Consider the following 16,809-nt stretch of genomic DNA (forward strand, 5'->3'; position numbering starts at 1 on the left):
GTCTGACCTTCGTCGAGGGTCACCCACTGGCAAGCTTACTGCTCCTGCTGGACTTTCCACCCACACCAATGATGTCCTGAGTGAGCTCGGGCAGTTCAGCCCACGCCAGCATGCACCCGTTGTTTTTGCATTAAAAATTAGTCAGCATGCCAAAGTCCCTGGGTGGAAGTGTGAAGATTAATCCTAAATCACACAGTCGTGGCTTTTAGGCCGCTGAGAACGGGCTAGACCCTGAGCAGCCCGGGTCCCCCCATCTGTGAGAATCCGGTGGTATCCCCTTCACCTCTAAGTGATACCACCTACTGTGGGATTTCAGTTACAGTGGAAGCCACTAGGGTTTTTGTTCAATAGGGCAGCTTTTCTAGAAGGTTTATATAGCTTAGAGGTACGAAAGATGAAAGCTGATGTAGTTGTGGGTGGTAACAGTTTTCTAATAGTTTGGCTGGTGCACCAAGGTGACATTAAAAACCACAGTTATCTTTTGCTTAAAGCATGTTAGAATGGAAACAGTGGGCAGGGCCACTAAGCAGCTGCTGACCCGCAGGCCAACCTCAGGCCATCCTCGCAGCCCTCGCCCTCCGCTCCCTCATGTGGCCCCTGTACTCAGACAATGCTTTACATTCCCGATGCCCCCCTATCCTCCTGCCCAGGTAAACCTGGTGTCTGAGCACATCTGGTGCGAGGATTTCCTCGTGAGGAGCTTCTATCTGAAGAACCTTCAAACCAATGAGACACGCACCGTGACCCAGTTCCACTTCCTGAGCTGGTATGACCAGGGAGTGCCTTCGTCCGCGAGGTCCCTCCTGGATTTCCGCAGGTATGACAAACAGCACGCTTGGCAGGGTCATGCGTTTATGAGAGTGTGGGCATCAGGTAGGAGGGAATGTGGTCTGTCACCAGACCTCCCATGTCTGAGAGGCCATTTGCTGGAAGATAACGCCCTCTGTTTGAAATTTACGTGTTGTGACTATACAGCTGATCCTTGAACAACACGGGGTTGAGACACCACCCCACACACACAGCTGAACAGGCATGTTTAACCTTCGACTCCCCCAAAACTTAACCACGAATAACCTACTGTCGACTGGAAGCCTTGCCAATAACATCAAAAGTCAGTGGACATGTATTTTATGTGTTCTGTGTATTATATGCTGTATTCTTACAATAAAGTGCACTGGAGGAAAAAAAAACTGTGAAGAAAATCACAAGGAAGAGAAAATACATTTTCAGTGCTATCCTGTATTTATCGAAAAAAAATTCCCATGTAAGCAGACCAGTGTGGCTCAAAGCCATGCTGTTCGAGGGTCACCTGTATCCACATCATATATAGGAAAGCGGAGGGGAAGGAGAGTATACTAACGGTGCATATTAACTGCAAGATGTTTTCTGGTTGTGGAGGCGTTAAAATGGGGGGGAGGAGTGCGCAGATACCTTAGAATTATATAAATGTGGTCATTATTTCTGATAAGATTATTTGAGCAGTAGAGTCCCAAAGTTCATGCTTCATAGCCTGATGAGGAAAAGGCAGATTCTTAGTTTGGATACTATGTGGTTGGACATGATAACGAGCCTCGGTGACCTTAGACCTCAGGGGAGAGCTGTATGGAGTTAGCACACGACTGCAGATTTTAGTGCAGTATCAAAGCGGACAATTGAAAACATCCCACCCCTGTTCACACTAGGGTCAGCCCATCACCCCCAGAGGCTGTCTCGGATTAAAGTGGGTTTATGGAACTGTTGAGAGGGATACTGAGCTCCATCTTCCGGGAAGATACTGACCAGGCAAAAAAAAAGGGGGGGGGGGGTTAAGATGGAAGTTTGTCCGTTGGATGCGGTGATCACAGTGGTCGGCGTTGGCTGTTGCACATGGTAAAGAATGAGCAACCGCCGAGAGGGGGCAGGTGTTGGGCAGCAAGGCCTGTAGAGCCTCTCTCACGTTTGACCGATGGAAACCTGCCCCATAACAAACGCAAATACCCAAAACAAGGACGAGGAAATAGAACTCACCTTAATCCAGTATCGTGCGCAATCACAAAGTGAGGTGTGCCTGAACAGTTACCCATCCCTGAGTCTGCAGCTGTGTCGCTCGAGGGAGTGGGGGTTCAGGCTTCCCTCTGGATTTCTGGAATTTGTGTGTTAGACATTCTCAAAGTTATCGTGATACTGTTTCTTTTGCCTTTTAGTCTACTTTGAAAAGCAAAACAAATGTTTTATTTGAATAGTTTTTTGGATCATAAAGCATGTGAAAGAGCTCACGGAGAGACATGCATGAGGCATCACAGCCATGGTGCACGTTCGGTGACACCCCCTCCCCCCCCCCGCCCCAGCCCTGCTCCACCATCTCAGCCTCGAGAGGCAGAGCACGCACAATGCATCAAGTCCTGAACGCATCCCCAAACACTGACTACACAGAGCTCCCTCTCAATCCATCCCGGTGTCCTGGCTATTATATACCTTTTCTTGATACAAATTTATTTCAAAGACTCTATCTAAAAATCTTAACCCAGGGCACATTTCCTGAGATAGAATCTTCAAGAAACAGTCATTACTGGCAAAATGGATGCGGCTACAAAGATAGCAGTTCATCTTAACCCCTGTCTTTACGCTCATCCAGTGTGTTTGTACATATATGCATATGGGTGGATGCCGAAACCCATATCCATATATGGATCTGAACAATACACAACCAACCCTCTGTGCTTACAACCTGTCATGAAGAAACACGGACTCCCTGAGTTCCCTTTCCCCAGAGGCTTAGGAGATAAGGCTCCAAAAGGTTTTTATTAAATTGGAATTTGCAAGTCTGCTAGCACCGAGAGCCTGGCTTGCTTGCCATACTTGGCAACGCCCAGCATCCAGGCCGGCCTGCCTGCCGTGGACAATGGGCGTGAGCAGGCGCGTTCTCAGGAGCATCACACGCAGGCACAGATTGCCGCTTTGCGGTTTTCTGTGTAAAAGAGCCACCCAAAGTCCAGCAATCGGAAAGGGGCCTCGGCTTCCGAAGACACTGGTCACCCTCCCCGCAGGTCTCTCCCTCCACCCCCGCCCCAAACGCTCGCCCAGCCTCCCCGTGCTCTGGCCAGTGTGTGCGTCAGGCATTGAGACGTGTAATTACACACTTCTGGAGCCCAGAGGGAGCATATTTACACTTTAAAGAGAAGCTGCTAAAGCCAAGAGATAATTAGCATCACATGTGAGGGCTTTGCTTTTACGGATTCTCTCGATCTTTCTGTCTCTCTCTCTCTCTCCCTCTCTCTCTCTCTCACTTCTTGCTGTGTGCAGCGGCACTCACAACGCTGATCCCTGTAGACATGGACAGACCCTTACTTTGCCAGCTAATGAGCGGTGGCCAGTGTCATTTTTGTGATGTTGCAGCTAGTAATATGAGCCCAGTTGCATAGTCACAAAAGTGATCATTGGAGGCTGTGACTCTGCTGCAGGGCAGTGTGGGAAGCCCCCTGTCTGAGCCTCTAACGACCTCTGACCTTTGCTTGCGGTTGGTTGCATGACGGTCCTTCTCACTCAGTGACCCGTGGGTTGGTTTGTATTACTAACCGTTCTTTCTCAGTGAATTCCTCCTGTTGAAATATATATAATATCCATTTCTCTTCATGTTTTCAACCTTTTGCTCACTGCTGATTTGTGCTAATCGCGTAAAACAAGACAGCTGTGTATTGCTCATCTCCATGAATAATCTGCATCTCTATCTGGGGTCAACCAGGTGAACGCTTTTGTTGACTATGTGATGCTTTTTCTTTTCTCTTTGTGATGGTTTCCATTGTAATAAATACCAGCACCTGATTCTTTGTGAATTAAATTCTGAACCCCGGCAGCACATGGTATTTGCACCGCGTGGCTCCTGGATGGCTGTGGCTGTCTGCACATGTGTTGAGCTGGGGCGGGGCTGGCGTGGAGCCTCCCTGGGTCCTGCCGAGGCAGCCAGTCTCAGCGTGTTGGAGGAAATACTGTTTTAAATGTTGTATGACGCAAGGGCAGGGAGCACAGGAGAGGAGGGTGGCTTGCAGCCAGAGATGCCAGGACTCCTTTGTGGGCCGAATCTCTTTGCCAGGAACGTGACCCTTAATGCACTTGACCTGAAATGGGACTGCCCGGCTGTGCACGGGCTGGTCTTTTTTTTTATTGTGCTACTTTTGTGCTTGGCCCCATCAGCAAAAATGACCAAAATCTGGGGACTGAGCAGCGTGTGAGCAGGCACACATTGAGGTTAGCCAGTCCGGACATGGCCTGGATGGCCGAGAGTGAATGTAACAGGATGGTGGAGGTGCTCACCTAAAGCCTTCAGCGCCTGACAGCTTTCTAGTAAAGTCTTCTGTGTGAATGTCAAAGGCCCTACAGAAATAAAGCCGCCCTTGATCTAGGCTGCCCCTGACCTTGCTGGATTCTGCACATGTACACATGCATGGCAGGTACATACAAGGCACACACAGGATGAGTGTGTGCACACACAGGCACACATAGGGTGAGCACACACATGTACGGGCACACTGCATATACACACACAGGCACATACAGGGCGAGTGCACACAGGAAATAGCACATGTGCACACACAGGCACACACAGGGCGAGTGCACACGGGCACACAGTGTATGTGCACACACAGGCACACACAGGGTGAGCGCACACAGAAACACAGTGCGTGTACACACACAGGCACAAGGTGAGTGCACACGGGCACACGGTGCATGTGCACACACAGGGCGAGCACACACATACACAGGCACACAGTGCATATACACACAGGCACACACAGGGTGAGTGTGCACAGAAACAGTGCATGTGCACACACAGACATACACAGGGCGAGCACACAAACACAGTGCGTGTACACACACAGGCACACACAGAGCGAGCACACACATACACAGGCACACAGTGCATATACACACATAGGCACACACAGGGCAAGCGCACACAGGAACACAGCACATGTGCACACACAGGCACAGGGCAAGCACACACAGGCACACAGAGGGCAAGCACACAGAATAGTGCGTGTGCACACACAGGCACACACAGGGCGAGCACACATGCATAGGTACACAGTGCGTGTACGCACACAGGCACACACAGGGCGATAGCCCATGGGCACACACGGCCTTGGTTGAGCTGGTGGGCCTCAGGCCACCCACGTATCAGGTACATCCTAGGGGTCTGGCGTCTATGTTGTCAGACCTAAAGCTCATGTTGCCTTTACAACGTGAGTCAAGAATGGGAGTTTTAAGATTTTTTTTCCTTAATTTTTAAGTAATCTCTACCCCAACCTGGGGCTGGAACTCACAACCCCGGGATCAAGAGTCACACGCTCCAGGGATGAGCCTGCCAGGCGCCCCAAAGAATGGGAGGTTTTAGGAGAAATTCGTGGATGTATTTTCCAATCTGTTTTATTCTCCAAGGCCCCAGAACCTTTACAGCATTCTGGCACGCCGTTGATTTTAGCAAATTTGCTTGTACTTCCTTCACTTTTCCCCCAAACCCCAACATCGTGATGTACGTTGGAAGTAAGAGAAAGCTCCAGCAGACATAGTGATGTGGCCGCAGGGACACAGAGCAGCTTGTTTTACCCACATTTCTGGGTCTGCTCATTTTTAAGACATTTTGGGTGGCCCGCAAGCTGCAGATGCTGCAGGAGGCAGCCAGGGATGGCCTGCCGCCCTGGGGGGCGACGGTGTGGCCCATCTTAGGGGCACTCACACCCAGGCTCCCGTCCTGCCATTTGGGAGCATGTGGACCTCACTCTGTAGGAGAGTTGGAAACAACCAGCTGTGCTCTGGGGGCAGACGTGACGGTCCCCGCTGGGCGCCCAGGCCCACTGCCAGCTCCCTCCTCCCTGCTGCCTGCCATCCCTCTCAGCTCTGGGCCTTTGAGACCGATGACAGCATGTGCACTTCCCGCTGACCCCTTGGTGCCGGGTGGGCAAATCTCCACAGAGAAATGGGACGTGTTCTTGTGTCTGGTGCAAGGACAAAGATTTTTTTCTGCACCGTCATTCTAGTTTTGAATTTTGCCTCGTGTCATACATGGTAGAAATTAACATGGAGCATTTTAGAACACAGCCCTTGCACACGTTTTTTTTCCATTTACTTTTTTCAATTCAGAAATATCTTACCAAAAATTTTCATGTACATTGCAAACATGTTTACTGGTGTCACTGGCTTTAAAAAATTTTGGGGAAAAAAAACAATTTTGGAGCTTATCCAGTGAATTTTAAATCAGTGCTTTGTTTTGATTTGGGGCTTGTTTACAAAATAATCTATGCTTATTGTTAATTTTCATAAATTCTGGTCTAAAATCTGCATAACAGAGTTGTTTGTAAACATATGCAGATTTATACAAAGGAAGGACTTGTCTCTGTGGCTTCTCCACAATTCAGAGCTGCGACCAAAAGAAAGGATCAAACAGACCTTTAAGATGCAGTTTTGAGACCATAGAGTCATATTACATATTACATTCCAGTAGGATGTCTCAAATGTAAGAAATTTTGAGCATAAATTGCAACACTTAGCAATTGTAGCAAAGCATCTAGATACTCATGTCACCACCCAACAGCCAAGTGGAGCAGCAGCCCAGGAACAGCAGCCTAGGGTAGAGGGGTTGGGGGGAGGCTGGTGATGGAGGCCCCGGGTTCTCACCTGGAAAATGAAAGGGAAATTGTGAAAATGTCAGAAATGTTTTTAAAGCTCTGTTTAATACTTTAATATCGAAAAAGAAAAATAAATCTCTGAAAATGTGTGTGTAATTTTGATTCGCTTTGTCAAAACAGGCTATTATTACAATACAAGTGAAAGATACAATCTATTTGTTTTGGCTTAGGAGTTATTTTGCAAAACGTAAGACAAGGAAGACAAGGGTCGTAGTGCATGACTGTGATTTCTGTCTCTTTCTGTTTCAGAAAAGTAAACAAGTGCTACAGGGGCCGCTCTTGTCCAATAATTGTTCACTGCAGGCAAGTACGACTTTTACGTGGATTCACCAGTGTTCGCTACCTCAGAAGGAGCCACAGTTAAATATGCACGTCGAGCTTTCTCACTGCTTCATAAATGCACCTTCCTGGCACTTCTGAGGGAAAGCAAGGACACAGATGGGGTGTTGGCGGCAGTTTGGCCACATGCCGTGTACGTGCCGCATGCATGCTGCAGGCTGGGCCTGCACAACCTGCCTGGCCAGGCGCCACGTGGGTACTGCCCACAGGGTACTGCCCTTGGCTGCCCAGCGCTCCGGTCCACCCACCGCGTGCCTGCTCGGGCCTCCTGCTGCCCCCGCCAGAGCCCTGAGACGGTAGTGCTGACCAGTGGCGCGGTGGCAGCCACGAGCTGGCTCAGCTGAGGTGTAGAGCCCGGATGCCAAGACACGCTTGGGGCCCATTAGCCACAGGGATGGCCCCAGGTGGTGCGTGAGCCTGGCCTCTGGGTACAATCTGGGGGCTCCTCAGGCATGTCGCACCCACACCCATAAGCAGAGGTCTGCTCATAACTCCCTGTCCAGGTGCCCCCTTCCCCCGGGGATCACCCCCACCACGCTTCACGCCCACTGTGCTTGGGTAGAGAGCCACACTCTGTGCTGTGGGACAGCTGTGCAGATGTTCCTTCCTGCTGAGATAGAAAGGAAATCTGTCTCCAAGGATCAGACACCAGGGCCTGTGCGTCAGGGTGTGCGGCATGGAACTATATCTGTGGAGGGTGTGTGTGTGTCGGTGTCTGTAACTGCAGGTGTGTGTATCTATCAGGTGTGTATGTGAGTATGTGTGGGGGTGTAACTGTGTGTCTGTTGGGTGTGTGTCCATATGTCTGTCAGTGTGTGTCCATGTGTGTGTCTGCTGGGTGTGTGTCCATGTGTGTCCATTTGTGTGTGTCTGTGTGTATGTCCATGTGCTGGGGCATGTGGCATGTCTCTTTGTGTGTCTGTGTGTGTCCGTGTGCAATGGTGTGTGTGTCATGTCCCTGCCTGTGTCCGTGTGTGTGTGTCCATGTGCTGGGGCATGTGGTGTGTGCCCATATGTGTCCATGTGGGAGTCCGTGTGCTGGGGTATGTGGCGTGTGTCCGTGTGTGTGTCCATGTGTCTGTGTGTGTCTGTGTATGTGTGTCCATGTGCCGTATCCCTGTGTGTATCTCTGTGTGTCCGTGTGTGTGTGTCCGTGTGCTGGGGCATTTGTCTGTGCTCTTGCATGGTCTGTGCCAAGGACCCAAGCAGGCTGCGGGCCCTGGGAGAGTGGAGGACCCAGCCCAGGGCACAGGCGTCCCTGTGGCCATGGCGGTCGCTGGGTGTGGGTTGGCATCACAGCGGCCATAGAAGCGGGTGGCGGGGACAGGGTGGCAAGCGGGCTATGCACAGGGACCTACAGGTTGGCCTGTCCCGGGAGCTCCTACAGCCACTGCTCCAAGGGCCCTGTAAAGCCTGTGAGCCTCTGCCCAGTGTCCAGGTGCTGCTCATGTCCTTCTCCACCCTGACATGGAGCCCCTCCAGCCCAGGAGCTGCACCAATTGTGTCCCCAGCTCCCAGCGACTCACAGCCTGGTGGCAGGCACACTCCCACGGGACATGTTCTCACATGGGGCATGCTCCTCCACGGGGCACACTCCCCCACAGGGCACACTCCCCCACAGGGCACACTCTCCCACGGGACACACTCCCCCACGGGGCACGCTCTCACGGGGCATGCTCTCACACAGGCCACATGCTCTCACACGCCTCACTAAACATAGCCTTCCCAGAAAGGAGGCTCCCTGCCCTCTGCCCAGGGACCCCGCAGTCACAGCTGCGATGACCTCATACCCCACCAACGCGAAGCCTGGACACAGACATAGCCAGACTCATCCTTTCTTTATTCTGATGAAATTTGCCAAAGAGGGAGAGAACTGGAGACCAGAGCAAATCGACATGGTCACCATAGCTCATCCACACTGCTGCTGCTGCTGCTGCGACCCCTCCTCCTCTCCCTCTCCTCCCCTTCCTCTTCTCCCTCCCCTCCTCCTCCCCCTCCTCCTTCCCTCCCCCTCCCATCCTGTGATCCTTCCTCACCCCACACTCTCTTTCTCTCAAAACTACACCTTCCTCTCCCCTCATGAGCCCCACTTAAACACAGAGGGCCACATACTGTCGCCGGCTTTGGTGGGCATAGGGTTCGTGTGGTGGATGGTGTTCTCACCTCTCCTCTTCCGTTGGCAGTGATGGCGCAGGCAGGAGTGGCACATACGTCCTGATCGACATGGTTCTCAACAAGATGGCCAAAGGTGAGGGGCAGAGCGTGACTGCTTTGTTGCAGCTGAGCTGGGACGGCGTTGCTGTGGCAACCCGGGGGGGGGGGGCGGCGATCCTCTGGGCCTTGGAGGAAATTAGCCCACTGTTGTCCCCTTCCTGGGTCACGTGAGCACTATTTGCAGTGAGCAGGGTATTTCCGAGGCTCTTCTGCTGCCCGTGTGGCGCTTGGGCCAAGCGCACGGTAGGTGCTAGCTGAGTCCCCGCTGCATCCATAGGGCTCACATCTCAGTCAAGGCGAAGACGGCCTTCGGATCTTTGGGTGCTGTGGCATCAGGCGTTTGATAGGAGCCTTCCCTGTTACTAAGGCTGTGTCTGCACACCTGGCACGGCCTTATCTCCCTGAATGGCCTGGTAAAGCCCTGAACAGCCTGGTAAAGCACACTTGCACCTACGCAGCCTCTGCACAAATGGGCCTTCCCTGCTGCTCACGGCACTCTGGCACTTGCATGGACACATCCTAATGAGAAGACAGGGTGCACGTCCAGCAGCAGTGCACACAGGGCTGGCCTGGGAGCTTCTCCTGGGGCAGAGTCTCACCCTCTGGCCCTTCTGCTTCCGTGGAGGTGTGGATGCTGGGTTAATCCAGCCTCCCAATTGTGGTCCCTGGACCAAAGCTGTGAGGTGTCTCTTTAGAGACAGGAAGCATGCTCCACGGTCACATTTGGGGAAAAACTCATATTTTGGACAGTCACACGCAAATTACCATGGCAACCAAGGAATCCCACAGCACTTCTAAGCCTCTCCGAGAAAACTGCTTCTCCCCAGTGCACGTCAGCATCCCATGGGACTTGCACGGACATCCAGCCGAGGTAGGCACGCCTTCCATCTCTCTCACCCACAAACATGACGTTCTCTCCACCTACACATGCACGTACACACACACACACATACAAACACACGCCACTGCACGTCCTCACAGACAGGCCCCTGCCTTCCAGAATACCCATCCTTCATCCTGTGCCCAGAAGCAGATGCTGATTATAGAAATGAGATTCAGTACATTTTCGCACAGCTGTTGGCGACTCTCAAGCATTTTCCTTACTGCCTTTTCTGGTTAAAAAGAAGGAGAAAAGTAGGACACATCTCTAGACTGAGGATTTATTTGCATGCTTTAAGATACAAGCGTAGCCCACCACTTTATGCGTGAGGACCAGCACCCTTGACCTACCTAACGCCACCCAAACAGCCACTGGAGGACGAGGACCAGACCAGCTGTGCAGCCCACACCCTGCTTTGTGTGTGCAGCCGCCCAGGCTGGCCGCTGGGGACAGCAAGACATTGGCTCTGCACCATCAAATCTTATTTTAAGCACCCTAAATTAGCTGAGTGCTGGCAACACGCAAACAAAGAAACCAAAGCAGAAAGATGAATGATCTGATAACTGTTTTCAGTGACGTACTTTGGTTTTAGATCATAACACAACCCTGACCTTTTTAATTACAAGTTTCCTGTCCATTTAATACCTCTGTGTCTGTGTCAAATGGCATCTTTTCCTTGGCAAATTTCCAATTATTGGGAGTTTAGAGCTCTCACAGGAATTTATATTTCTCCCCCTATACCTGCCGGCCCTTCTGCTTGTTGCACATGTAATCTTTCCCTTCTGTTAAACCAAAATTCCTTCCGAAGGACACAGACCGCCATTCGTGTTTAAGACGACCCCTGTGTTGATGACCAGCAATGTGACACAATAAACCCCGGGTACGCATTTGCATCAGAATGAAACCGGCTCCCCCGCTGGCAGCGGGGTGGACACCGCTGCTTTCTCAGTTCTGTGGGGGTCACTTTGGTGTCCTGGATTTTCAGAGGTGCAGGCCGGCTTCACAAGAAGCAGCCGTGCAGAAGAATGTTCTGGCCCGAAGAGCTAGCTGGGGGCGGGGCTGACTTCATTGTCCGAGCCCTAGCCTGCCATTGACTGGCTCCACTGTCACATGGAATGTCAGATTCCACTTCGGGTGTGGGCAGCGTCCAACAATGGAGCGCAGCCGTGTGGAACCAGCCCCAGAAGGCAGGCTCCAGGCTGTAGCTGAGATGGGTCACCCCCATCCTGTTCTTGACCTGCTCCCCTCTGCCCGGGGGGTGTGCAGTGTGAAATCCTCTGACCTAGGGCCTAGGCCGGTCTCAGGAGAGATCAAAGGGCAGGCGGCCCCTCGCCGGCTGAGGTGGGTCTTTCCCAGGCCGCCACACTGCGCCACTGCCCAGGGTTTTGTTCTGGCGCCGCAGACCCCTCGTTCATCAAATGATCAAAGGCCCAAAGTCTGGGCTCGAAACCTTTCTTCCCATTTCCTTTTCTTAGAAGGAATGAATTGCATGAGGACCAAAGAATGCCTTTCCAAAGCTCTCCTGCACGGACTGCACAGCCGCCGAGCCTCCAGCCCTGCCCCGAAAGCCGAGATCGCTCGCTGGGCCAGCTGCTGCCACAGACGCAAACCCCACTCATTCACACAGGCTCTTGGGGATTAAGGCCTGCATCCTATTTAGAGGCCTCTGAGAGTGAGCGAGGCGTAATCCGGGCTCTTTCTCCGCTGTCTAGTTTATTAGCAAGCAGACAACAATGCAGTCGGAAATCAAAGCCCACGGGCTCATGCTCTCTGCCCAATCCATAAAACCCTCCTGCGCATTTCTTCCGTTGCCATGAGTGCATTTCTCACTCGCAGTTGATATTTTCATGGGCGCCGTTTCCGGGAGTGTGCTCGTATGCTCCTCTCTCATGGGAGAACGTGGCTCAAGTGTAGCCGTGATGCTTCTGCAGCCAAGACGTTTTCCAGAGTTGTGCCTTGGAAATCTGTGTCCGTGACATCTCCTCCGCCAGGTTTTTTTTTTAATTTTCGTCGCAATTTTTTAAAGGAATGGTAGTGAGTGGGAAGTCGTGTGTGCTGGTTCACAGTGAGGCGGCGGCAGCTAGTTGGCCATGTCACTCTCAAGGGGGCCACTACAGAAACCCGCCCCCGAGCCTCAGCTGTGCAGCACTGAGGCACTCGCAGCCTGAGGCACTCGTGGCCTCCCGCCTTGGGTGGTGTTCAGGAAGGCCCCGAATGTGCTCACAGAGGCCTGTTCCTTTGTCTGTCAAGGGCCTTGGGCCTGGGGGCCTCACAGTACAGGCATCACCTGCCCCGCCGGTGCACACAGATGTGCCATGCTGTGACCACGCCGTGGGAACGTGGGCAGGTGTGCATGCCCAGGCAGCCATGTGTCTAGCACCCCAGTAGGCCTCAGCAGCCCGACCTGCTGTCCTGTTCTGTGCCACATGGGGCACTTCAGTCAACAGCTGCTCATGTGAGGGGATGTATAGTCTCCCTCCTGCCCGCTGTGCTGAAAATTCCTGGTGCTGGGACGTCACGAGTGCCATCACATGGCGTGTGTCCTTTTGGGGCGGGATTGGCTTGCTTAGCATCATGTCCTCAGGCTCACCAGGTCGCCAGTGGCAGGACTTCCTTCCTTTTCAAGGCCAGATCATAGTCTGTCGTGTGGAATTCCTTTACCCATCACCCCCTGACGGACACTCAGGTTGCTTCCAACCTGCAGCTATCATGTGTGATGTTGCCACGTGGACGCACAAGTACCCTTGGAGCCTCAGCTTCCATCTCTTCTGGGTACAGGCCCAGCGTGGACTTGCCAAATCACGTGCCAATTGTATGGTTAACTTTTTGAGGATGTGCGACACCGTTTTCACCAGCGGCTGCACCATTTTACATCCCCAGCAACAACAACATACAAGGGCTCTAATTGCTCTGCGTCTTTTCCAACATTTACTATTTTCTTGTTTTGGAAGTAGCCATCCTAATGTGTGGGAAGTGGTGTCTTGTTGTGTTTTTGATTTGCATTTTCCTAATGAGTGTGATGCTGAGCATCGTTTCATGTTTGTTGGCTATTTGGATATTTTCTTTGAAGAAATGTCTATTCAACTCATTTCTCCCTTTTTTTTCCAAGTTGTTTCCCCATTTTTTAATTGGACTGTTTGCTTTTTGTTGTTACTGAGCTATAGAGGTTCTTTATATATTCTGAATATTAATCCCTTACAGATATGTGATTTGCAAATATTTCCTCCCATAGAACAGGGAAATTCTGTGGGAGAAAATATTTTCATTCTCCTAATGATGTCCTTGGTGCACGAAAGCGTCTAGTTTTTATAAAGTCCCATTTGTCTATTTTTCCTGTCGTTGCCTGTGCATTTAGTGTCCTATCCAGGAAATCTTTTGCCAAAGTCAATGTCATGAAGATTTTCCCCACGTGGATCACTATACTGTCCACCTGAAACTAATGTAACACTGTATGTTAACGATGCTGGAATTAAAATTTAAAACACAATAAAATTTAAAAACACAAATAAGGAGACACTGCAGACCCAGGACAGCCTGGAGGCGGTGACTAATAGCTCAAGTCCATAAAAAACGGCCTCCAGCAAAACTCCATTACAAAAGATGGGAAAGAAATAGAGTGGAAAGAGTGAAAAAGTAGAAGCAGCAGAGCCTGAAGAATTTGTGGTGGAAAAAGTGCTGGGACAACATGTAGTGAATGAGAAGAATTTTATAACCAGGGACAAGCCCATGTTGTTTCTGGGATGCCATCATTTTCGGCGACTTAAGAAATAAATCATTTAGGGGCACCTGGGTGGCTCAGCAATTGAGCGTCTGCCTTTGGCTCAGGGCATGATACTGGGGTCCTGGGATGGAGTCCCACGTTGGGCTCCCCACAGGGAGCCTGTTTCTCCTTCTGCCTGTTTTCTCCTCTGCCTCTCTCTATGTCTCTCATGAATAAATACATATTTTTAAAAATTAAAAGAAAAAAAATCAGTTAAACTAAAATTTTTCCTGAAACTGAAATTTTTCCTGAAATTTGAAATTAACCTTTCAAATTTTGTAATTAACCAATTTAAATATAATGTAAACAGTTTAAATCAAACAATTTAAAAGCAGCCATGTCAACCCATATCCATATTTACAGTCATATAAGTGCAAGTTTATTTGTAAGGTCCCTTAAAGGAGCATTTTATCACCACCAACAACCTCCCCACCTGAAGGACAAACCCAGACAAGTCCTGGTGTATTTTAATTAGGTGAGCAAACTTGGTTACATGGACATTGAAAGCCTCCTTCTGGTGAACCATTCCTTCCCAAGAAGCTGAAAGTCCCTGTGCTGCGTTGACAACAAAGTCACAATTCGTGGACCGCCCAAGGAGTTGCACATGGAAACCCAACCATAATCAGATGGTTAGAAACGTTGGCAGTTTCACCTGCTGGAATAAATGGGCAGACAGACTTCTAGAACCCACGTTCTTGACCTCCATGTTTTTTCATGGCCCCAACTCATTCCTGATATGCGAGCTGTCTTCTCAGTATTTGAGCTACTGGTTCAGCAGAAACCAGGAAAAACAATAACATTGTAGTCAGAATGGTATCAAACTGTATATTGTTTATTGTAAATACTGGCCCACAGGGGGTCAATAAATAGTTTTACATTCAAAATAAACACAGGAATAAATAAAAGCAGTGACATTCACATGCCTGTCAAAGTATCACCGAAACATATAAAGCAAAAAAGGGCAAGTTTTCTCACCTCCTCGCCTTCATCTGCAGACGGGATGAGTCTTGAGTCTGTAGTGTGCATCACTTTAGACCTTTGTATATGAGCATGTACAACTTTTATTTATTTAGCTTGATTAGCGATGTTTTCCCTAGAGCACTTTGTGACCAACACGGAAAATGCACATGAGAGTAATTTTTTAAAACCTGTCCCCAACTTTGTTTCTTATGCATTTACATTTAAGGTGGTGATGTACAATGGCTCTGTGCGCTCTAACACTTGGGTTAGCATTTCTCAGGTGCAGACAAGTGGGCTGACCTCCCCCAATGTCACACAGCATCAGGTGACCTCCCTGGGATGTGACTTCACAGCCTGTGTCCTTGATAGCCACGCTGTACTGTTGCCTCTTCCCTGCCAACCAACAGACCCACCCCATTTGTAAAGCCCACAGCAAATTGTCTGGTGTAGGAAACGTGGATCAAACCCACAATGAGCTATCATCTTATACCTGTTAGGGTAGCTGTTACTTTAAAAGAAGGAAGGGAGGGAGGGAGGGAGGGAGGGAAAGAAAGAGAAGAAGAGAAGAGAAGAGAGAGAAGAGAGAAGAGAAGAGAAGAGAAGAGAAGAGAAGAGAAGAGAAGAGAAGAGAAGAGAGGAGAGGAGAGAAAAAGAAGAAAGAAAGAAAAAAGAAAGAAAGAAAAAAGAAAGAAAGAAAGAAAGAAAGAAAGAAAGAAAGAAAGAAGAAAGAAAGAAAGAAAGAAAGAAGAAAGAAAGAAAGAAAGAAAGAAAGAAAGAAAGAAAGAAAGAAAGAAAGAAAGAAAGAAAGGGAGGGAGGGAGAAGAAAAGAAAGAAAAAGAAAAGAAAATTTCCCCCCACATTTTCTCATAAGAGATGTTAACTTTTAATAGCAGGTCAAAATAGGGGCATCTGGGGGGCTCAGTTGGCTAAACCTCTGACTCTTGATTTCAGCTAAGGTCATGATCTCAGGGTCACAGGATCAAGCCCCACATTGGGCTCCACCTTCAGTAGGGAATCTCCTTGGGGTTCTCTCTCCCTCTCCCTCTTTCCCTCCCCCTTCTCTCTCTCTCTCTCTCAAATAAGTAAATAAATCTTTAAAAAAATATATCAGTTAAAGGTAGAAGGTGGAATATTAGCTTTGGGAACCAAGAGAGATGACCAAGCAGAAAGATTAAACAGATTAGCTGAGTATCCTGCCCGTACACCATGGCTCACTCTTATAAGTAATGATATCAAGATGACTTTTTTTAAAAAGCTTTTAAGCTTTTCCCAGCTTTAGTGAGATATACTTGGAGTAAAACACTGTATAAATTTAAGGTACACCGCGTGGTGAATCGACAAATATGTGTGTTATGAAACGATGGCCAAAGTAAGGCTAGTTAGCACCTCGTCTGCCTCATGGTTGTGATTCTGTTTTGTGGTGAGAACTTTAAGGTCTGCTCCTTCAGTGACTGTCAAGTGTGTAATCGTGCTGTGAGCTATCAAATACCTTTCCTAACTAATATAGTTCATGGCTCCTTCAGCTTCTTGAAAGCTGCTGCTCCTCCAGAGATGCACTGCGCAGTACGTAGCCATGAACCCCACGTGTCTACTCAAGTGAATTAAAGTTTGGGAATCGGTACCTCCATCGTGCTGGCCACACATCTCGCGCCCAATGCCACACATGACTCATGGCTGCTACAGAGGGTGACATAGCACCTCTGTCGTCGCAGGGAGCCTCACGGGGCCATGGGGCTCTAGGGAACTGCGCTGAAGGTGGGCATCCCCAGGTACCCGCCACCCCATTTTCTCCAGCCCCACAGCAGCAGCCTCTGGACTCATCCCCCAGCTGGGTTCTGACCTCATCTGTTCTCCACACAGCATCCACACGGCATCTACTTGGCGTCTGAAAGAGCAAGCCCTCAGAAGCCTTGCTGACTCTTGCATCTCACCACTGCGGCCTCTGACTGTGGAGCTCGGGGCCTTTGCACATACTGCTCCATGGCTCCCCAGCT

General features: G+C 50.0%; 1 protein-coding gene across 4 annotated transcripts in view; it reads left to right on the top strand.

The window, feature by feature from the left end:
* PTPRN2 (protein tyrosine phosphatase receptor type N2) overlaps positions 1 to 16,809 on the top strand; it is a 726,314-nt gene that overhangs the window by 695,067 nt on the left and 14,438 nt on the right. For all 4 annotated transcript variants that reach the window (XM_072776801.1, XM_072776802.1, XM_072776803.1 and 1 more), the window contains 3 exons: positions 651 to 817; positions 6,912 to 6,965; positions 9,185 to 9,249. In XM_072776801.1, the coding sequence (XP_072632902.1) occupies positions 651 to 817; positions 6,912 to 6,965; positions 9,185 to 9,249 (286 nt within the window). The remainder of the gene's footprint in view (positions 1 to 650; positions 818 to 6,911; positions 6,966 to 9,184; positions 9,250 to 16,809) is intronic.

The sequence above is a fragment of the Canis lupus genome, chromosome 15, assembly GCF_048164855.1.
Source record: "Canis lupus baileyi chromosome 15, mCanLup2.hap1, whole genome shotgun sequence".
In the NCBI taxonomy this organism is placed as follows: domain Eukaryota; kingdom Metazoa; phylum Chordata; class Mammalia; order Carnivora; family Canidae; genus Canis; species Canis lupus.